Source organism: Phyllobates terribilis, unplaced genomic scaffold, assembly GCF_046119375.1.
Source record: "Phyllobates terribilis strain yellow unplaced genomic scaffold, ASM4611937v1 Scaffold_3__8_contigs__length_932513732, whole genome shotgun sequence".
Taxonomy (NCBI): domain Eukaryota; kingdom Metazoa; phylum Chordata; class Amphibia; order Anura; family Dendrobatidae; genus Phyllobates; species Phyllobates terribilis.
Window position 1 is genome coordinate 626,993,196 of NW_027362763.1, and position 24,242 is coordinate 627,017,437.

Consider the following 24,242-nt stretch of genomic DNA (forward strand, 5'->3'; position numbering starts at 1 on the left):
TCCAGATTTTTTCATATTTTTAGAAGTTGTAACAATGTAAGAGAAATTCAACTAAATAGACTCAAGGATAAATGGAGTCATTGAATCTTAACAAAAGGGGAACGTGAAAAAAGAAGTTGAAGGGTGGGAAGGAGAAAAGAGGTGGTTAAGTGGGGAGGGAGGTGGGGAGACGCCAAAAGAGTAATTTAAATAGATCTTAGATCTATTGACAAAGTATTAAGTGATCAAGGATAGAAAATTAGCGCAGTTCCTATAGGACTGCCAAGGATTCCAGACACGGTGGAAGAAGGTATGATTCTAGAGTGAAAGAGCTGCCAATTCTTTGGTATGGTATAATTGATCTATTTTGAGGATCAGTTGTTTCTTGTTTGGGATGTTTGAAGTACGCCAAAGAGGGGGAATAAGAAGTTTGCCTGCTGTTAGCACGAAGGAAGCCATTTTAGATAAGAACTTTATTGTCTTGTTTGATGGGGAAATTTTGGAAAATATGTTCAGGGGTTAAGACTGTGGGCGTGTAGCAGTTCAGATAAAACTTGGGACACAATTTTCCAAAATTCTTGTATAATCTGGCAAGACCGCCATAAGTGAAGATAGGATCCCTTACTCTTTTCGCATCTCCAGCAGATATCTGGTGTGGTAGGGAACCATTTGTTGGTTTGAACAGGCGTGGTGTAACAATGAGAAATTATTTTGTAAGCGTTTTCTTGGGTTTTAAAACATTGCGAATATATATATATATTTAATATATTTAATATATTTTGAGGTTCAGTGAAGGAGCAACCTAAATCTTTCTCCCATTTCATCAAGAAGGCTCTTTTCAGAGAGGCTCCTCTTGAAAGAGTACTTTTCTAGGAGTTCTTGTCTGTGAACATATGGTTTCGTAAGCAGTGAGCGGTCTAGTGGGATCCCCGTTAATCATGACTTGGCTTATTGTCTTCAACGTTTTGTAGTTAATGAAGGTATAGTTGGACATTGTGGGTAAAGCTTTCATTTCTTGAAAGGAGACAAAGTCGCCTTCATTAAGCAAGTGATCAATTAAGGGAGATGTATCTGTGGATATGTCCACGCAGCTTAATGTGGTTTTCACAGTGTTCAGTGCAATAAAATCAGATACTTGGGCTAGTGGAGAGGGGATCAGGGAGAGAAAGTCTGCTACTGATTTCCACCAATTAACCGCTGTTCGAGTGAGGAAGTTGTGAAACTTCTTTTTGTGTATTAGTGTGGGGGAGGAGAGAATGATTGATCGTAGTGGCAGAGGGGACATATGTTCTTCAATAGAGAGCCATGGTTTCTGCCTTGGTTTCCTGATCCACTGGATAGTTCTAGAAAGTATGGCTGCTAGGTAATAATTATGAATATTGGGTCTCCCATACCACCTAGCCTCTTAGGAAGCAAAAGGGTATGCAAACTAAGTCTCGGACGGTGCTTGTTTCAAATGTAAAGAGAGAAGAGTTAATTGTGGTTAAAAATGTTTTTGGTAGTGAAATAGGTAACATTTGAAATAAATAATTTAATTTTGGTAATAGAATACTTTTAATTAAGTTTTTCCTGCCCATCCAAGAAAGATATAGGGCCCTCCACTTTTTGGTATGGTCTACTATTGATGTAAGAAGTGGTTTATAATTCAAATTGAATACATTTTTATAGGATGTACTTATCTTAATGACTAGATAAGTGATATATTTGTCTGGTCGACGGAAGGGGAGTTGATTTTTAAGGCGAGCTTAAGTGTGTGCGGGTACATTTATTCCTAGGGCTTCAGATTTAGATGGATTTATTTTAAAGTTAGACAGGGAACCATATCTCTCTGGGATATACATAAGGGCTGGGATCCCTTTATATGGTACCGACATGGTAATTAATAGATCATCAGCTAAGGCCATGTTTTTGTGATGTATTCCTTGTAGGATTACTCCAGTTATATTTTCACATTCGTTAATAGATTTATCAAGGGTTCCATCACTGTTATGAATAACAATGGTGATGGAGGACAGCCTTGTCTTGGTTCATTATGTATAGTGAATGGCTTAGTGAGTCAGTTGTTAATTTCAATTTTGGCCGAGGAGTGGGAGTACATCTGAAGAATGGCAGCTGTTAATAATGTGGGAAAATTGAAACCGTTAAGAGTCTTTTAGGAAGATCCAGTCAACTCTGTCAAATGCTTTCTCTGCATCGGTACCTAATAGCACCAATGGGAGCTTATGATGAATAGAATATTGTATCAGGTGTAGTACTCGCCAGGCGTTTTCCTTGCCCTCCCTTCCCTGTACAAAACCTGTTTGATCGTGTGAGATTAGGCAAGGCAGGAACTCTGCGATGCGTTCTCCCAGCAAGCTTGCATAAGTTTTGAGGTCCACGTTTAGTAAAGAGATCAGTCTGTAATTGCTACAATGTTCTGGATCTTTACCAACCTTATGGGTAAGGGATATGTGGGCTTCTAGGGTTTGGGGGTACCTCATTACACATTTTGAGAGAGTGCGGTTCTACAGTCTTAGAGAATATTTTGTAATATAGAATAGGAAGGCCGTCCAGGACAGGGGCTTTTCCTGTGGGGCTATTTGACAGGGTGGAATGGACTTCACCCAAGTCGAACGATTTAGCGAGTATAGTTGTTGTTCTGGTGAGAGTTTAGGTAGTTTTAAGTCCAGATAGAAAGGATTGTATATCTGAGCATTTTTTATCTTGGTCTGGACCAGATATGTCTGGGTAGAGATTGTATAGGTTTGAGTAGTATTTCAAAAATTCTGAGGAAATCGGGTTGTGGTTTGATGTACTTTGGCCACTGGAGGTTTTCAGAGAGTGAATGTAGGTTTTAGCCTGTCTTATTTTAATTAACGACATAAGTTTAGAAGCCTTATCACCATGTACAAACATGCGGTTTTCCAGTTTAGGTACAGTTTCGCGGATTGCTTGTTTAGCAAATCTTTTAATTGTATGTGTTTGGCTGTTAAAGGTTCCAAACTTTTGACGTAACAAAGTTCTTTTATGTTGTAATTCTAGCTTAGCTATCTCTTCATAGAGACTTTGTGTGATCTTTTTGCGTTTATTTAAATGGCATGCTATAGAGATGAGTTCACCTCTGACCACCGTTTTATGGGCTTCCCACAAAATTGGGTAACTTATTTCTGGTGTGACGTTAGTTTCAAAGAAGTTGGATAGGGTAGTTTGGATACGTTGTCTGTTAGAGTCCGACGACAGGATTGATTCTTTTAGTCTCCACGCGCAGTAGGTAGAATGAGGTTTTGTGAGGGAGAATCAAACTGAAACTGTAGCGTGATCTGAATGAACCGAAGGGAGAATTTCTGCTTTAATGGTCATTGCTAGAAGAGATCTTGGTAGAAAAACATAATCTATCCTATAATAGGAGTTGTGAGAATGAGAGAAATGGGTATAATCAAGATCAGAGGGATGGAGGTATCGCCAGATGTCAATAAGTGAGAGCGTGTGGAGTGATTTTATTTTTCACTCTGACCAGATCTCTATGAAAAATCTGACTTTTTTTTTAGGTGGAATTCAGAGAGGGATCCAGGGGAATATTAAGATCTCCTCCAAGGACTGGTGTACCTTCAATGAAAGAACAAAATTTGTTCAGTTTGGATAAAATCCATTTGATTTGTTTTTTATTGGGGGCATATAGATTACCTACAGTAACCTGGGATCCCGCCAAAGGGCCATTCACAAAAATAAATCACCCTTCTGGATCGACCAGAGAATCATTTAGAAGGAAGGGGGTATCTTTAGCAAAGGCTATTGACACCCCTCTAGAGCCTTTTTGGGGGAGGTAGCATGGTACCATTAATTGTTATGGGCTTTTTCAAAAGAGGGGAGTTTCCCAGTATGCAAATGCGTTTCTTGTAGGCAGAGTATGTTGAAGTTATCTTTTCTGAATCGGTCTGTTTGGGATCTCTGTATGCGAGAGTTGAGATCGTGGGCGTTTAAAGTTTGCTATTTTGAAATTATCTTGTCTAGAATCCATGCTGTTAAGATTTGAGGTGCGGATGTCTATTTTTAATGGCAGCAGTGGTGGACCTTGTCTGGAATCTGAGGAATAGAGTGCATTAAAATGGATATAATGTGTACATTAATAAATTAGATTGGTTGGCAGTAATAAAAGGCTGAGATAAGGTACAGTTATATGAAAAAGTTTGGGCACCCCTATTAATCTTAAGCTTAATGTTTTATAAAAATTGGTGTTTTTGCAGCAGCTATTTCAGTTTGATATATGTAATAACTGTTGGACACAGTAATGTTTCTGCCTTGAAATGAGGTTTATTGTGCTAACAGAAAATGTGCAATCTGCATTCAAAAAAAATTTGACAGGTGCATAAGTATGGGCACCTCACCAGAAAAGTGACATTAATATTTAGTAGATCCTCCTTTTGCAAAAATAACAGCCTCTAGTCGCTTCCTGGATCCTGGATGAAGGTATTTTTGACCATTCCTCTTTACAAAACAATTCCAGTTCAGTTAAGTTTGATGGTTGCCGAGCAGGGACAGCACTCTTCAAATGATCCCACAGATGTTCAATGATATTCAGGTCTGGGGACTGGGATGGCCATTCCAGAACATTGTAATTGTTCCTCTGCATGAATGCTTGAGTAGATTTGGAGCGGTGTTTTGGATCATTGTCTTGCTGAAAGATCCATCCCCTGCGTAACTTCAACTTTGTCACTGATTCTTGAGCATTATTGTCAAGAATCTGCTGATACTGAGTAGAATCCATGCGTCCCTCAACTTTAACAAGATTCCCAGTGCCGGCATTAGCCACACAGCCCCAAAGCATGATGGAACCTCCACCAAATTTTACTGTGGGTAGCAAGTGTTTTTCTTGGAATGCTGTGTTTTTTTGCCACCATGCATAACGCCTTTTTGTATGACCAAACTACTCAATCTTGGTTTCATCAGTCCACAGGACCTTCTTCCAAAAAGAGATTGGCTTCTCCAAATGTGCTTTTGCATACCTCAGCTGACTCTGTTTGTGGCGTGCTTGCAGAAACGGCTTCTTTCGCATCACTCTCCCATACAGCTTCTACTTGTGCAAAGTGCGTTGTATAGTTGACCGATGCACAGTGACACCATCTGCAGCAAGTTGATGCTGCAGCTCTCTGGAGGTGGTCTGAGGATTGTCCTTGACTGATCTCACCATTCTTCTTCTCTGCCTTTCTGATGTTTTTCTTGGCCTGCCACTTCTGGCCTTAACAAGAACTGTCCCTGTGTTCTTCCATTTCCTTACTATGTTCCTCACAGTGGAAACTGACAGGTTAAATCTCTGAGACAGCTTTTTGTATCCTTCCCCTGAACAACTATGTTGAATAATCTTTGTTTTCAGATCACTTGACAGTTGTTTTGAGGAGCCCATGATGCCACTTTTCAGAGGAGATTCAAACAGGAGAACAACTTGCAAGTGGCCACTTTAAGTAGCTTTTCTCATGATTGCATACACCTGGCTATGAAGTTCAAAGCTCAATGAGGTTACAAAACCAAAAAAAGTACTTTTGTACGTCAGTAAAAAGTAGGTAGGAGTATTTAAAACAAGAAAATAAGGGTGCCCATACTTATGCACCTGTCAAATTTTGTTTGAATGCAGATTGCTCATTTTCTGTTAGTACAATAAACCTCCTTTCAAGGCAGAAACATTACTGTGTCCAACAGTTATTACATATATCAAACTGAAATAGCTGTTGCAAAAACACCAATTTTTATAAAACATTAAGCTTAAGATTAATAGGGGTGCCCAAACTTTTTCATATAACTGTATAATAAATACAAGAGCCCAAAAGGGCATTGATACAGGTACATAAATGATGACTAACCAGTCTAACTGTGGATGTCCGCCAAATAACCACCAGGACATTTAAAGTTCTTGGGAATCGTCCGACTTCTTGATGAAAAAGTACATGAATGACCAGCAGAGGTCATATAGCCTCAAAGAGGTAGCAAACAGGATATGACACAATGTCTAATATATCTCAGCATTTTATTAGTGCCAACTAATCTAATTTATTAATGTACACATTATATCCATTTTAATGCACCATTACTTTAAATTTACACACTTGTTATTCGTATACACATTTTTGTCATTTTCTTCCACATGCTTTTCTCTGTGTCTAAAGTGTGAACATGTCTTTGTCAATTTTTGCACCGTCACTTTTTCTGATCATGCCTTTGGCACTTGCACTTCACCATTACGTTCGTCTCTTAACCTTATATTTTATCCCTATTTATGTTTATAGTCTTGTATGCACTGTTACTTGTTACCTATTGCCAGATATACCAATGTTTATATAGATATATACCTGGCATGTTTATATACTCTTCAACCTTCACATACACACATCCCCTATATAGTATCATTGTAAATTCTTCTTGGATTTTTATTTATATCCTCCATATAGGTGCATACACTATATGAATAAACTACCCATTCTCATATTGGGTCAAATGCCTGGATCTATTTTTCGCTAGATCTTAATACAATGTCACACCAGGTGTGGGAAAGACTAAGTGCAACACAGAGGGAAAGGGGGAAGTGGAGACCTCCTAGTCTGGTCTAGCGTCACCCTGTCTCAACTACTGTCCTTATATTGGCTCTTCACCAATCGCCGCACACGTGCCTCGCCCTGTCTTGCCCTGGTGTATGGCTAAGGCTAGGGATGGGAGGAGATGAACACTAGTCGACAACAAGGGTAGACTGCTTAGCTTTAGACGACTCCAGACAAATGCGAACTCGGCCTCAAGCTCCAGAGAGGATGAAGTACTGCTCTTGCTAAGCCTTCACAAGTAGAAATGAATATAGCCGGCACCTCCCTCTCAGGTATTTATACACCCAGGACAGGGAGCTAATTACCAGAGGGAGGTAGCCACTGGGTCCTAAAGACAGCCTCTCATCTAAGAAGATGTCTGTAATGCCAAACGCAGAGATGTCCTGCAACCAACTGCAGGGCGTCTGTCTGTCACCTCTGATACACCCGTGACATACTTACCTGGGTCTCCAATAGGACAATTGTATCTTCTCCATAGGTATCCTCGTCCTCCCGTCACTGGCCCTGCTGACCTGGTAGTGTGCATGCGTCTTCCGCCCGTTCCTCAGACTAGGGGGATTCCGGCCACTATGGTAACACGCTTGTGGCGGCATGCCAGGTTACCCTGGAGACGCCGCCTTCGTGCGCTCCACGGGCCGGAAGTCACAAGACATAGGAGGCGGAGCTGGGGCTTCATGCGCTGACACATCCATCTACACCAGCATGCACATGTGACATTATGGTGACACTATCAGGATTTGGTCAGTATTTTACATCAGTATTTGTAAATCAAAACCAGGTCAGGGACAATCAGAGAAAGTGTATAATAGAAACGCATGCACCAATTCTGCATTTTTGACCCATTCCTGGTTTGGGCTTAAAAATACTGATGTGAAATACTGATACCATGTGACTTAGTGTGATTATGTGAAATCAAGTCCACCTGTGTTGGTCACATGGTCTCTCAGTATATACACACCTTTTCTGAAAGGCCACAGAGTCTGCAACACCTTTAAGCAAGAGGCAACGCTAACCAAACAACCTCATGAAAATCAAGGATATCTTAAAACAAGCCAGGGACAAAGTTGTTGAGAAGTACAAGTCAGGGTTAGGAAAAATAAATAAAAAATATCCCAATCTATGGTGATCACCCCCCTTCCCCCAGAGCACCATCAAATCAATTATCAAATGGAAAGAACATAGTACCACAACAAACCTGCCAAGAATGCTGCCCACCGAAACTCTCAGCCCGGGCAACTAGGGCGTTAATTAGAGAAGCAGCACAGAGACCTAAGGTTACCCTGAAGGAGCTGCATAGTTATAAATCAGAGACTGGAGTGTCTGTCCCTATGACTCCAATAAGCCATGAAACTCCATAGAAGTGGCCTTTAGGGAAGAGTGGGCAGAAAATAGCCTTTATTTACACACAAGAATTTAAAGCTTGTTTTGAGTTTGCCAAAAGACGTGGTAGACTCAATAAATGTGTGGAGGAATGTGCTGTGGTCAGATATAACTTGAACTTATATGTCTGGTGCCAAACCAAAAAGCTAATCACCTCATGAACACCAGCCCCACAGGGAATCATGGTGGTGGCAACATCCTGCTGTGGGGATGTTTTTAGGCAGAATCAAGGGGCGGGGGGGATGAATGGTGCAAAATACAGGGATATTTTTGAGCAAAACCGGTTTGTCAATGACTTGAGACTGGGACGGAGGTTCACCTTCCAAACAAGACAATGACCTAAAGAAACGCTCGAGTGGTTTAAGGGGAAACGTGTAAATGTTTTGGATTGGTGTAGTCAAAGCCCAGACCTAAATCCAATTGAGAATCTGTGGTCAGACTTGAAGATGGATTGTTTCCTCTGGTGAACAGCAACTTGAAGGAGCTGGAGCAGTTATATCTCAAGGTATGGACAAAAATCCTAGTGGCAAGATGTGGAAAGGTCATAGAGACTTATCCAAAGTGACTTTCAGCTGTAATATCCGTAAAAGGAGGCTCTACAAAGTAGGGACTTTAGGGCGGTGATTAGTTATGCACACTGAGGTTTTCAGTTATTTTGTCCTTTTTGTTTGCATTACAAAAAAAAACAAAAAAACAAATGTTCACAGTTGTAGGCATGTTTTTTTCATGAACTAATTTAAACCCTCCAAAAAAACTTAAATTCCAGGTTGGAAGGTAGCAAAACATGAAAAATGCCAAGGAAGTGAATATTTTTGCAAGTCACTGTATGCATGTGTCCGCTAATGCTACCTTGGCACTCGTTGGCCTCTGCTTTGGGATAACGTAAAGGAAATTTGTTGTCAGAAAATGACTTGTTAATTAAATAAAGTTTTGTGTTTTCATTATTTTATTTTTTCCCCGCATCACAATCTCTCACTTACTGGTCTTTCAGGAAGAATTTTCAGCAGGTTCCTTATCAGAGGCAGGATTGCAGTCACTGATAACACCTGTATACACATCTGAGAATGCAGAATCCACTATTCACAATAGCTGGTCGCAGATGACCCTGCTCCCTCATTTTACAATGACCTTGGCACACACTCATTGAATGTTTTAAATAGAAATCTGTTCTTTGTAGCTATATGGATTTCCTGAAACTGGAAGTAAAATAAAAAAAAGCCCCACTAGTTAATGACAAAATTAAAAGATTTCTAATTTTTATTTGTGATAGTGAGATATGTGGGACAAAAATCATTGCCAAAAATGTAAAAAAAAAAGTGAAACATGGCAGCCTGATTTAAGAAATTGGTCACTTTCTGATGAGCTATCTTTTAAACCTTTCACGACATGTGCCATATACACTGCTCAAAAAAATAAAGGGAACACTCAAATAACACATCCTAGATCTGAATGAATGAAATATTCTCATTGAATACTTTGTTCTGTACAAAGATGAATGTGCTGACAACAAAATCACACAAATAATCAATGGAAATCACATTTATTAACCAATGGAGGCCTGGATTTGGAGTCGCCCCAAAATTAAAGTGGAAGAACACACTACAGGCTGATCCAACTTTGATGTAATGTCCTTAAAACAAGTCAAAATGAGGCTCAGTATTGTGTGTGGCCTCCACGTGCCTGTATGACCTCCCTACAACGTCTGGGCATGCTCCTGATGAGGCTGAGTATTGTGTGTGGCCTCCACGTGCCTGTATGACCTCTCTACAACGCCTGGGTATGCTCCTGATGAGGCTGAGTATTGTGTGTGGCCTCCATGTGCCTGTATGACCTCCCTGCAACGCCTGGGCATGCTCCTGATGAGGCTGCAGATGGTCTCCTGTGGGATCTTCTCCCAGACCTGGACTAAAGCATCCCACCAACTCCTGGACAGTCTGTGGTGCAACGGTAACGTTGGTGGATGGAGCGAGACATGGTGTCCCAGATGTGCTCAATCGGATTCTGGTCTGGGGAACGGGCGGCCAGTCCATAGCTTCAATGCCTTCATCTTGCAAGAACTGCTGACACACTCCAGCCACATGAGGTCTGGCATTGTCCTACATTAGGAGGAACCCAGGGCCCACCGCACCAGCATATGGTCTCACAAGGGGTCTGAGGATCTCATCTTGGTACCTAATGGCAGTCAGGCTACCTCTGGCGAGCACATGGAGGGGTGTGCGGCCCTCCAAAGAAATGCCACCCCACACCATTACTGACCCACTGCCAAACCGGTCATGCTGAAGGATGTTGCAGGCAGCAGATCGCTCTCCACGGCGTCTCCAGACTCTGTCACGTGTGCTCAGTGGGAACCTGCTTTCATCTGTGAAGAGCACAGGGCGCCAGTGGCCACTTTGCTAATCCTGGTGTTCTGTGGCAAATGCCAAGCGTCCTGCACTGTGTTGGGCTGTGAGCACAACCCCCATCTGTGGACGTCGGGCCCTCATACCACCCTCATGGAGTCTGTTTCTAACCGTTTGTGCAGACACATGCACATTTGTGGCCTGCTAGAGGTCGTTTTGCAGGGCTCTGGCAGTGCTCCTCCTGTTCCTCCTTGCACAAAGGCGGAGGTAGCGGTCCTGCTGCTGGGTTGTTGCCCTCCTACGGCCCCCTCCACGTCTCCTGGTGTACTGGCCTGTCTCCTGGTAGCACCTCCAGCCTCTGGACACTACGCTGACAGACACAGCAAACCTTCTTGCCACAGCTCGCATTGATGTGCCATCCTGGATGAGCTGCACTACCTGAGCAACTTCTGAGGGTTGTAGAGTCCGTCATATGCTACCACGAGTGTGAAAGCACAACCAACATTCAAAAGTGACCAAAACAACAACCAGAAAGCATTGGTACTGAGATGTGGTCTGTGGTCCCCACCGGCAGAACCACTCCTTTATTGAGGGAGTCTTGATAATTGCCAATAATTTCCATCTATTGTCTATTCCATTTGCACATCAGCATGTGAAATTGATTGTCAATCAGTGTTGCTTCCTAAGTGGACAGTTTGATTTCACAGAAGTTTGATTTACTTGGAGTTATATTCTGTTGTTTAAGTCTTCCCTTTATTTTTTTGAGCAGTGTATGTACGGTGCATGTCATGTCTCTCTTTTCAGGCACATAACAGCTGATCTGTACAGCTGACATGTGCCCCTTATGGCCGCAGATGAAATTGCGATCCACCCGTGGTTGTTAACATGTGACATGCCGCTGTCAAACTCAGATAGCGGCATTTAACATGGCCACGGCGGAAGTGCATCATAAACCATGCCCATCGGCGCGCCTGTGACTTGATCGTGGGTCGCCAATGGGTTGTCATAACAACCCGGGGTTCGCAGGAGACCCCTGTGGTTGTCATAGCCGATCTGCTATGAGCACCGCAAAGCCGTTCGTCGTTCATAGCAGATGATCACTTTTTTTACTGCTATGTGTAACACAGGCATTCGGATGATCACAGCTTCTAGTCTCACATAGAGACTATTGAAGCCAGTGAAAAGTAGAAAAAAAAGTTGTTAAAAAATATAAAAGTTCAAATAACACCCTTTTTGCTACATTCAAAATAAAAGAATAAAAAAACAATACAGAAATGCACACATTTGGTATCGCTGTGTTCAGAGTCGCCAGATCTATCAATATAAAAAAAGAATCTGATTGGTAAACTGTAACGAGAAAAAAAAAAGGCCATAATTACATGTTTTTGTCGCCGCAATAACAGGCAATCAAAATATCATATCTACCCAAAATAGTATTGATAAAAACGTCCGCTCGGTGTGCAAAAAATAAGCCCTCACCCGGCCCCAGATCATGAAAAATGGAGGCGCTACAGGTCTTGGAAAATGGCGCCATTTTTATTTTTTAATCAACTACAAATTTTTTCACCACTTAAATAAAAAAAGAACTTGTACATGTTTGGTATCTGCGAACTTGTAATGGCTCTTAAAATCATAATGGCAGAAGTTTTAGAAGTTTTAGCATTTAGTGAACATGGTAAAAAACATCTGTGGTATTGCACTTTTTTTACGATTTCACCGCACTTTGAATTTTTTTCTAGTACACGATATGGTAAAACCAATAATGTCATTCAAAAGTTCAACTTGTCCCTCAAAAAACAAGTCCTCACACGGCTACTGACACATTTTAATCTTCCTATGGGACTTCTATGAGCTGGATCACTAATCTAATACTGCTATACTCCTGTATTTTGTGCTATGCTACGGAATCAGCGTTTGGCTTGATTGTAGCATAGTGAAATTAAATTTGATTGTGCACTGCAAAATTGGCAGACCCTGAGACTGATCCAAGCTGTTTTACAAGAGTGTAAAGCCCCCGTCTCACATAGCGATATCGCTGCTGAGTCACGGTTTTGGTGACTCACCAGCGACCTCACCAGCGATGTCGCTGTGTGTGACACTTTGCAACGATCAGGCCCCTGCTGTGAGGTCGCTGATCGTTGCAAAGTGTCCTGGACCATTTTTTGGTCGTTGGCCTCCCGCTGGCCAGCACACATCGCTGTGTGTGACCAGCGGGACCAACGATCTGGCTGGTAACTATGGTAAACATCGGGTTACTAGGGGCACGCGCGCACTTAGTAACCCGCTGTTTACCATGGATACCACTCTGCTACGGTGCGCGGAGGCTCCCGCGCACCGTAGCAGAGTGGTATCCATGGTAAACAGCGGGTTACTAGGGGCACACGCACACTTAGTAACCCGATGTTTACCATAGTTACCAGCCTGCTCCTGCTTGCAGCAGGCTGGTAACTGGAGCAGGACATCGTGGAACGATTCTTTCCACGATATCGCTGCTCCCCTGATCGCTGGTGAGCCTGCCTGTTTGACAGCTCACCAGCGATGTATTAGCGATGCAGCAACGATCCCTGACAGGTCGTATCGTTGTCGGGATCGCTGCTGCATCGCTTAGTGTGACGGGGCCCTTAGCTGTATGTTAGAGTTGAGATCTGAAGATAATGGCACAGGCTCCGGCCCTGAGCCTGCAGTATCATTTTATTGGGCAGAGTTATTACTCCCATGTCTGATAATTTTTAGGAAAGACAGTGCGATAGAATTTACCTCCTCCTTTTGGGCCACACACTGTTTACATGAAGGCTGCATGCAGCTCTACAGTGATTGGTTATGGCCGAAAGTGTTGGCACCATTGAAATGTCAGAGAAAATGAAGTATAGCTCCAGAAAATTATTGCAATTACACGTTTGGTTATACACATGTTTTTTTCCTTTGTGTTTAGAACAACACAAAAAAACCCAGAGAAAAAATGCAAATTAGACATAATTTCACACAAAATCCCAAAAATGAACCAAACAAAATTTTTGGTACCCTCAACTTAATATTTGGTTAGACATTGTTTGGAATAAGTAACTGGAATTAATAGCTTCCTGTAACCATCAACAAGTTTCTTACAGCTCGCAGCTGGAATTTTGGATCACTCTTCTTTTGCAAACTGCTCCAGATCTCTTATATTTGAAGAGTGCCTTCTCCCAACAGCAATTTTAAGATCACTCCACTGGTGATCAAATTGGATTTAGATCCAGACTTATTACTGGTCCCTTTAGAACTCTCCAGTGCCTTTTTTCCATCCATTTCTGGGTGCTCCTTGAAGTATGTTTGGGGTCATTGTCCAGCTGAAAGACCCATGACCTAGGACATAAACCCAGCCTTCTGCACTGAGCACTACATTGCAACCCAAAATCCTTTGGTTATATTCAGATTTCATGATACCTTGCACACAGTCAAGGCACTCAGTGCCAGAGGCAGTAAAACAACCTCAAAACATCTTTTAACCTCCACTGTATTTGACTGTAAGTACAGTGTTCTTTTCTTTGTAGGCCTCATTCCGTTTTCGGTAAACAGTTGAATGATGTGCTTTACCAATAGCTCTTTGTCTCATCTGCCCATAAGATGCTGTCCTACAAGGATTTTGGCTTACTCATGTACATTTTGGCAAACTGTAGTCTAACTTTTTATGTATGTGTCAGCAGTGTGGTCCACCTTTGTCACCTACTATAGCGTTTCATTCCATTCAAATGTCGCGGATAGTTCGAGCTGACACTGATGCACCCTGAGCCTGCAGTGCAGGTTGGACTTCTTTGTAACTTGATTGAGACTGATTATCCGCCATCTGGACTATCCTGCATTGCAACCTTTCATCAATTTTTCTCTGCTGTTCACGTCCAGGGAGATTAGACGAAGGGGGGAGATGGCACCTCTCAATAAAAGATCTAGTTCTAGGGATCTACCTGTCACATACAAAAAAATTCATACATAGAATATACACGAGAGAAGCAGTATGTATAAACGGGGATCACCAAAATAATATCAAAATAATTTATTAAAGCACACCTGTCAGCAGGATTGTGCTCAGTAAACAACATACACTGTTAGGTGGGTGACATTACACTGATTAATACGATACCTTGCCAGATGAAATCCATCCTGTGGTTCTTTTATAATCTGCCTACTATTTAAAATAGTATCATATCATTATCTTAGAAATGAAAATAAAGGTCACTGAAGGCAGGGCACCAGATAAAGCCCCTAGCCAAAGGCCTGCCCCTAAGCACGAGCATCTCCTGTCAGTAATGAAAATAAAGATTATAAAAGAACCACAGGACGGATTTCATCAAGAAAGGTATCATCTTAATCAGTGTAACGGTGCCCACCTGACAGTGTATGTAGTTTACTGAGCACAATCCTGCCGACAGGTGCACCTTAACAACCAAAACAAAATACAAACTTTTAAAAACTCAAAATGCACCGTTCAAGACCCCAACATTATAATGTCTCGTTTGATCCTCAAAGATTCCTATATATCAGTAATATGAATATCGCAAGAATATAATATCAGATGCACAGAATATACACAACCATGAAAAGCAATATAATACAGTCCAGGGAGATGAGCTAAAGTGACATGGGTTGTACATTTTGATTATGTTGCACACAGTGGTCAAAGGAACATCCAGATCTCTGGAAATAGCCTAAAATATCAACTATCTGCTCACGTAGCAGATTTGATGCAGAGCGTTTTTACCTCTCTGGCAGTAAAAAACGCATGCAGATTTAGAGAAGCGTTTTTTCAAGCAGTTTTCCAAGCGATTTTGAGCATCACTTGGAAAAGTGCTTGACAAGTTGGTCACACAATATAAATCCATGTAACCGGCATGGATTTACAATGTGTGACCAACTTACATACTTTAAATGCAGCATCTATAGTAAAAAAACAAAAAACAAACCTGTATATTCACCTCTCTGGCGGCTATTCTCTCTCCTTGGCGTCCCGCTGTGTACTGGCAGGACCTGCGGTGACGTCATTTAGTCAGCTGATGGTCACGTGGCCATCACCTGACGGCTGACGTAAGCGGTTGTGTGACCATCAGCTGACTAAATGATGTCACCGCAGGTCCTGCCAGTACACAGCGGGACTCCAAAGAGAGAGGATGCCGCCGGGAGCAGACCGGAGGCCGCCGGAGAGGTGAATATACAGTTTTTTTTTTTTTTTTTTTACTATTTTATTTCTTTTTTTCACCGCGTGGTAGCCGGATGAAGAGGAGTTGTAGTCTCCTCTTCATCCCGGGTACCACACGCACCGCGAATTTGCAGCGTAATCACGGCAGAAATGGTCATGCTGCTTTTTGCAAAGCAATGCGAATTTGGCGCGCTAATTAGCGCATCTTGTGCACAGCACATCCGAATTCACATTGCTTTGCATGGCAGACGGTTTTACAAGCGTTTTCGCGGCCGTAAAAACGCTGCAAAAACGCTACGTGTGCACATGGCCTTAAACCAATTTTGATTGTCCGATCCTCAGATAGTTCTCTTCTCTTTCTATTCTCCATGCTTCGTGTGACACACATATACATACATACATACATACACACACACACACACACACTTTGCAAAAGTTGAGTCAACTTTTCCCCTTTTATCTGGTTTTGGGTGTGATTTTCCTATTGCTCACACCTGTTACTTGCTACAAGTGAGTTTGAAGCAAAGTGGTTTACTCACAATTGTGGAGAGGTGACAACAATTTTATCCAGTCCATTTTTGGGGTTTTTGTGTGAAAGTGTCCAATTTTTTTTGCCTTTTTTTCTGTTTTTTTTTTTTGTGTTCTAAAACACACAAAGGAAATAAACATTTGTATAAGAAAACCTGTGTAACTGCAATAACTGTTCGGTGGCTCAGTGGTTACCACTGCAGCCTTGCAACGCTGGGGTCCTTGGTTCAAATCCCACCAAGGACAACATCTGCAAGGAGTTTGTATGTTCTCCCCATGTTTGCATGGGTTTACTCCGGGTTCTGCTGTTTGCTCCCACACTACAGAGACTTACTGATAGGGAATCTAGATTGTGAGCCCCAATGGGGACAGCGATGATAATGTATGTAAAGCACTGTGGAATTAATGGCGCTATATAAGTGAGTAAAATAATAGTAATAATAATCTAGGATAAATACTTCATTTTCTGGGAAAAAATCAAGGGTAATAACACTTACGGCTATGAGTGTATATGTAGATTTCTAAAAATGTTCATGCTTGCTGATACAATTTTTTTTTACTTTTTTTCATTGTTGAAGTGAGAACTCCCAATTTGCTGCTGACGTCTACAAAGATATGCCAGAAACCAGTTTTACTCGCACCATATCCAATCCAGAAGTGGTGATGAAAAGGAGAAGACAGCAGAAATTAGAAAAGAGAATGCAAGAGTTTCGAAGTTCAGATGGTCGACCAGACTCTGGTAATGATATGACGGTTGTATTAGGTTTTTATGATTGTGTAATGTAAGTATATTTGGACATTAGTATAAATGTGGCTTTCTAACATTTCTTTATGAGCAGTTACAAATAAGGCAGAACTAACCTTTCACCTTGTAATACTTAGTACAGGGTTTTATTTGAGAATTAGTAATCTTGCTTTAGGTCCAAATAGAATAATAGAATCAAAGTCCATTGGGTATGTGCACACGGAAAATACTTTGTTGAAATTTCTGTACTAAAAATAAAAACTCATCTCTTGGCAGGAAAAATACTGCAGAAATTATGCAGATCTTTGCTTGCATTTTTGAGGAGTTCTCTTTTCTCATTTATTTAATTGGGTAAAAAAAGCTGTAGGAAATGAAATGCTGCAGATGAGAACTGCTTCAAATGTGCAATGTAAAAACAAGTAGCTTGTGTCTGAGATTTCAGAAGTCTCATTTTCTTTACTGCTGGAATAAAATGCTGCGGTTTTTGAAGAAGGTCTTTAACCCCTTCAACTCCCAGCCTGTATTCACCTTCCTGACCAGGCTAATATTTTACCAGGTAACATCTCTGGAACACTTCAGCGAATCCCAGTGATTCTGAGATTGTTTTTTCATGACATGTTGTATTTCAGATTAGTGGTAAATTGAAGGTGATCTGATTTGCTTTTACTTATGAAAATATTGAAAATTTGTCAAATTTGAAAATTGTGCAATTTTCAAACATTACATTTTTATGCACTTAAACAACAGATTTATCACACAAAATAGTTAATAAATAATATTTCCCACATGTCCACTTCATATCAATCACAAATTAGCTCATTCATGGATCTATACCTATGTAAACTCACCATAAATATCACAACATGAAATACAGGCAATGAAAACACCCAACACCCAGAGTATATTAGACCATAAATCTTTATTACTTATATATTAAAAAATCAAAAAAATCACTCACAGAACTGCTACGGACGGGGATACACACTCCTTATGTAGTATCGTCCCTGAGTTAGGCATAGATGCATTATGTAAAGCAAAAAAAGCAGGAAATTACTGTAAAGTCAATAAACTGTACTTCACCAATCACACAGCATCATTATTGAGTTAATGAATGCTTGAGTCAAAAATGCTTCTATATATGAAGGTCATTCGTATTAATATGTTTACATTACAGTAATTAATCCAACAACCATGATCCAATCACAATACATAATAATACAAGTGCATATAAATCAAGGTAAATGACAAAATGCATTGCACTAATACATCAAATGCCAATAAATTGTAATGTGACCAGTGCACAAATTTCACAATAAATTGACATATGAATTAATGACAGTGGATTAAATAAGATATCTAATGTCCCTCAATGTAAGCAGTGTATATCATTTGACTATTAAGCCAAATGAAAAAGAAGGAAAAAACAGAAGATAAATAGGTTTGCCTTTAACACAGGAGAGAGATGGTGATAAAAAGTGGGAATCTTGCAAAGAATCCCCCCGCTCTATCCATTCAGGGTAAATTTAAATATTACAATTACATGCGCTTAAGTGCATGTAATCGTAGAGTGGAGTGAGATCCCCGGTTCCCCAATGCACGTTTCGCCCTTTCTTCGTCAGGGGGCGAAATGTGCATCAGCATAATTTTTTTTTTTTTTTTTTCTAATGTGTTTTATTAAACCGTTTTTAAACGATTATACATTACAGTTGGTAGTGAAGAATATCCAGAATACATCATATCCATAATTTGTCATTTACTGTCAATGAGGGCATATTAAATAAACTGGTCGAAAAAAGAAAAAAAAGTGGTCTCATGTGTAACTTCTTTGCCCTGTGATTGTTAATGCTTCTGGATTTATTTGTAAGAGTCCAATACGTCAAAGAAACAATCGAATTTAGGTACAGTTTGAACTCTGAACCTTCAACCATAACAACATTTCAAATTGATGCTGTCTACATCGTTTCCATATTCAAATTAACTCTTATCATAATAAATGCAAACATAGCCATCTACTCATATAGACGCCACACATCCTTAAAAGGTAATATTCCTTCAACTCAGATCCTACGGCTAACTAGAAATCTTAAGGTGCGAAGAATCCCAGTAATCCCATATTTTGGAAAATTTTAATGGACATCCTCTGTTTTGGTATACTATTTTTTTCGTATGGGATTGTTGAATTAACCAATGCAATCTTCCTTTCGGGGAATACCATCACTGATCCCAATGTAAGTTATGATGTCGTTCTTGGCGATGCATGATCTGACCTCCCGCATCTGTAAAAAGTGTGTCAAACCATTTAAGACCCGATATTCAGGACAGGAACAGCAGCACAGAAGGTGTCAGTCACCCTTTTCCAGGCTCTGGGTGCAGCTGGAGCCACTTCGATGCCTCCTCCGGGGTATCAAAGAAAATAGTAGAATTCCCAAAAACAATTCGGAGACTAGCAGGGTAAGCCATTACATAGACAATCCCTTTGTCTTTAAATTTCTTCTTTACATCCATAAACTGGGCTCTCTGCTTCTGCCGGTCCACAGAGAAATCAGGGAAAACAGAGATTGTAGAGTTATTATATTTAATTGGGCCTTTTTGTCTTGCCAACCTCAGGGTAGTATCTCTGTCCTTACAATTCAACTGTCTAGAAATAATAGGCCTAGGAGGGGCCCCTCTGGGGGAAGGTTTTGCTGGAACTCTATGGACCCTCTCCACCGCTAAGACCGGGGAGTATTCGTCTCCGAAGGTAGATTTAAGTCAAATTTCCAAAAAGATTTCAGGTTGCTGTCCCTCCGTTCGTTCTGGTAGACCTATAATCCGTATGTTTCTTCACATTCGATTCTCTAGGTCATCTGCTTTTTGGTGCCAGGCATTTATAGATCCAGCAACTTTGGACAACTTGGCAGCAATAGGTGATAGTTTATCTTCCAGTCAGTTCTGACACTCTTGATTCAGCCTCAGAGACACGTTTCCTCATGGTTTGCATGTCTTGGCGAAGTAGGCACACATCTAAATGAACCTCCTCTATATATTCCCAGTGAAAGAGGTTTAACAAGCGGAGATGGCTTCTAAAAGTTGATCTGCAACTTGCTTTAGAGTCATTTCTCCTTGGTCCCCCCACTCCCCTCCTCCACCTGCTAGAGTTTTTTCCCCGACTCAATTTGGCAACGGAATAAGCAGAGTATATTGTAATGGATTTACTCCAGTTATATACAGTGGTGGCCAAAAGTATTGGCACCCCTGCAATTCTGTCAGATAATACTCAGTTTCTTCCTGAAAATGATTGCAATCACAAATTCTTTGATATTATTATCTTCATTTAATTTGTCTTCGATGAAAAAACACAAAAAGAATTGTCCTAAAGCCAAATTGGATATAATTTCACACCAAACCTAAAAAAGGGGGTGGACAAAAGTATTGGCACTGTTTGAAAAATCATGTGATGCTTCTCTAATATGTGTAATTAACAGCACCTGTAACTTACCTGTGGCACCTAACAGGTGTTGGCAATAACTAAATCACACTTGCAGCCGGTTAACATGGATTAAAGTTGACTCCACCTCTGTCCTGTGTCCTTGTGTGTACCACATTGAGCATGGAGAAAAGAAAGAAGACCAAAGAACTGTCTGAGGACTTGAGAAACCAAATTGTGAGGAAGCATGAGCAATCTCGAGGCTACAAGTCCATCTCCAAAGACCTGAATGTTCCTGTGTCTTCCGTGCGCAGTGTCATCAAGAAGTTTAAAGCCCATGGCACTGTGGCTAACCTCCCTAGATGTGGACGGAAAAGAAAAATTGACGAGAGATTTCAACGCAAGATTGTGCGGACGGTGGATAAAGAACCTCGACTAACATCCAAACAAGTTCAAGCTGCCCTGCAGTCCGAGGGTACAACAGTGTCAACCCGTACTATCCGTCGGCGTCTGAATGAAAAGGGACTGTATGGTAGGATACCCAGGAAGACCCCACTTCTTACCCCGAGACATAAAACAGCCAGGCTGGAGTTTGCCAAAACTTACCTGAGAGAGCCTAAAACGTTTTGGAAGAATGTTCTCTGGTCAGATGAGACAAAAGTAGAGCTTTTTGGGAAAAAGCATCAACATAGAGTGTACAGGAAAAAAAAAGAGGCATTCAAAGAAAAGAACACGGTCCCTACAGTCAAACATGGCGGAGGTTCCCTGATGTTTTGGGGTTGCTTTGCTGCCTCTGGCACTGGACTGCTTGACCGTGTGCATGGCATTATGAAGTCTGAAGACTAGCAACAAATTTTGCAGCATAATGTAGGGCCCAGTGTGAGAAAGCTGGGTCTCCCTCAGAGGTCATGGGTCTTCCAGCAGGACAATGACCCAAAACACACTTCCAAAAGCACTATAAAATGGTTTGAGAGAAAGCACTGGAGACTTCTAAGGTGGCCAGCAATGAGTCCAGACCTGAATCTCATAGAACACCTGTGGAGAGATCTCAAAATGGCAGTTTGGAGAAGGCTCCTTTCAAATATCAGGGACCTAGAGCAGTTTACCAAAGAAGAATGGTCTACAATTCCAGCAGAGCATTGTAAGAAACTCATTGATGGTTACCGGAAGCGGTTGTTCGCAGTTATTTTGGCTAAAGGTTGTGCAACCAAGTATTAGGCTGAGGGTGCCAATACTTTTGTCTGGCCCATTTTTGGAGTTTTGTGTGAAATGATCAATGATTAGATTTTTGCTTCATTCTCTTTTGTTTTTTTTCCTTGCAAGCAAATTAAATGAAGATAATAATACCAAAGAATTTGTGATTGCAATAATTTTCAGGAAGAAACTGAGTATTATCTGACAGAATTGCAGGGGTGCCAATACTTTTGGCCACCACTGTAGTATGTATAGGCCAAATAACTGGGCAATGCTGCCACCTGGTGTGCTGCTGCAGTAAGGACACCAGTGATGACTTCTCTTATAAAGTATGTTAGGTTCATTAATAGGCAAATGCCAGTTCCATTAATAAGAGGGAGATAATGCATTCTGGTTATTTTCTATGGTACTACAGTCACTAGCTCTCGAATGTGGATGTAAAGATTAGACGGGGGCTGTATGCCTCGTGCTCCTAGGCTTTCACTTCCCCTTACAGGGCCTCAGGATGTCCGTTATGCTTTCCTCCTCCTCTTATATCCCTAGCCTCCAGACAGGCCGCAGGACGGGGTTGTCCGGTGCACTCAGCGTCGCATCTCCCTGGAAGCCTGCCGCACCTCAGGCCCTTCACGGGGAGACCAACTGCCAGCGGGTATCTTCAGCGGCGACTGTGTACTGTGCCACTAGCTTAGTCCTCAAAATGGCCACCACTCCTCAGAGAGCTTACTCTGCCGGGGTCCGCAGAGAGCGCCGGACCGGAGCCCTCTCCGTAGCAGATCCTCAGAAGCCCGGCTGCTCCCGCCTCTCCGGAGCTGTGCTGCAAGGCACAGAAATGAAAGCCAGGGTCCGGTAGATACAGGATTATGAGCCGGATAGCAGGAGCTCAGACCACCTGCGTCCTCACAGCTCCTCGGCATCGCCACTCCCCGCATCAGCATAATTTGACTTCACCAGAATTAAAGCAATGAGGATGGAACAAATGAAAATTTTACTTTTCCCTTCACCCATGACAGCACACCTAAGAGAGGGATCCTCCCACCAAGGACAGGAAACCTTTGCAAATAAAAGGGCGGTACCTCTCCCCCGCTTCAGTCTGTTTGTAGCCTTTCAAAGGAATAGGAAGGGTTACAGGTAGTGATGAGTGAGCGTGTATTGTTAACTTTCAAACCTAAATGCCGAGCATGCTGCAAATGCTCCGCGAGCACCCAAGAGTGCTCGCCGAGTATTTGGGGAGGAAAGTATTCGTTTTATAGTTGGGGAAGATGGTGCAGATAGTGACCTGGGCACAAATAAAGAAATTGGGGATGGGGGTAGAACAGTCAATATAGTAAGAAGGAATAGAGGTACAGAGAGATACATAAAATGCATGTACACTAATGCCTGAAGCCTCACCAACAAAATGGAGGAATTGGAATTAATTTTGTTGGAAAATAATTGACATGGTGGGATATCTGAGACATGGCTGGACGAGACCCATGACTGGGCAGTTAATTTACAGGGCTATAGTCTGTTCAGAAATGACCGTACAAACAAGCGAGGGGGGGGGTGTGTTTATATGTAAAATCATCCTTAAAACCCATCTTGCGTGAGGATATATGTGAATCTAATGGAAATGTAGAGTCCCTGTGGGTGGAGATAAGGGGAGGGGGAAAAAATAATAAATTACTCATAGGGGTTTGTTATAAGTCTCCAAAAATAATGGAAGCAGCGGAGAATATCCTCGTAAAGCAAACAGATGAAGCAGCGACACAAGAAGAAGTCATTATTATGGGGGATTTCAACTACCCTGAAATACATTGGGGGACAGAAACACGTAGTTCAAGCAAAGGTAATAGGTTTTTTACAACTATGAGAGGCAATTACCTTTCACAACTTGTTCAGGACCCAACAAGAAGGGGGGCACTGCTAGACCTAATATTAACCAATAGGCCAGACCGCATATCAAATATACGAGTTGGGGGTCACTTGGGTAATAGTGATCACAAAATAATAAGCTTCCATGTATCTTTTAGTAAGATGTGTAGTAGAGGGGTTACAAGGACACTAAACTTCAAGAAGGCAAATTTCCAACGGTTGAGAGATGATCTTAGTGCAATAAACTGGGATGATATCCTGAGACATAAAGCTACACAAAGCAAATGGGAAACATTTATTAGCATGCTAAATAGGACCTGTGTACAACATATACCCTATGGGAATAAACATGCTAGAAATAGGAGGAAACCACTATGGCTAAATAGAGCTACAAGGGGCGCAATAAGTGACAAAAAGAAAGCATTTAGAGAACTAAAGCAAGTAGGTAGTGATGAGGCATTAAATAAATACAGAAAATTAAATACATTCTGTAAAAACCAAATCAAGGCAGCAAAGATTGAGACAGAGACTCATTGCCAGAGAAAGTAAAAATAATCTGAAAATATTCTTTAACTACATAAATAGTAAAAAAACTAAAAAAAATTAGTGTTGGCCCCCTTAAAAATAGTCTGGGTGAAATGGTGGATGAGGATGAGGAAAAGGCCAATATGCTGAATGATTGATTTTTTTTCAACAGTATTTACACAAGAAAATCACATGACAGAAAACCTGATCAGTGATAACAAAAATTCTCCATTAAATGTCACTTGCTTAACCCAGCAGGAAGTACGGCGGCGTCTAAACATCACTAAAGTTGACAAATCCCTGGGCCCGGATGGGATACACCCGCGAGTACTACAGAAATTTAGTAACGTCATAGATAGACCATTATTTTTAATCTTTAAAGATTCCATAATAACAGGGTCTGTACCACAGGACTGGCATATAGCAAATGTGGTGCCAATATTCAAAAAGGGGACAAAAACTGAACTTGAAAATTATAGGCCAGTAAGCTTAACCTCTACTGTGGGTAAAATCCTGGAGGGTTTCCTAAGAGATGCTATACTAGAGTATCTGAAGAAGA

General features: G+C 41.3%; 1 protein-coding gene across 26 annotated transcripts in view; it reads left to right on the forward strand.

Moving 5' to 3' along the window:
* The window catches only part of AFDN (afadin, adherens junction formation factor), a 504,890-nt gene that overhangs the window by 86,993 nt on the left and 393,655 nt on the right, over positions 1-24,242 (forward strand). For all 26 annotated transcript variants that reach the window (XM_073671547.1, XM_073671557.1, XM_073671558.1 and 23 more), the window contains exon 5: positions 16,541-16,701. In XM_073671547.1, coding sequence (XP_073527648.1) covers positions 16,541-16,701 — 161 coding nt within the window. The remainder of the gene's footprint in view (positions 1-16,540; positions 16,702-24,242) is intronic.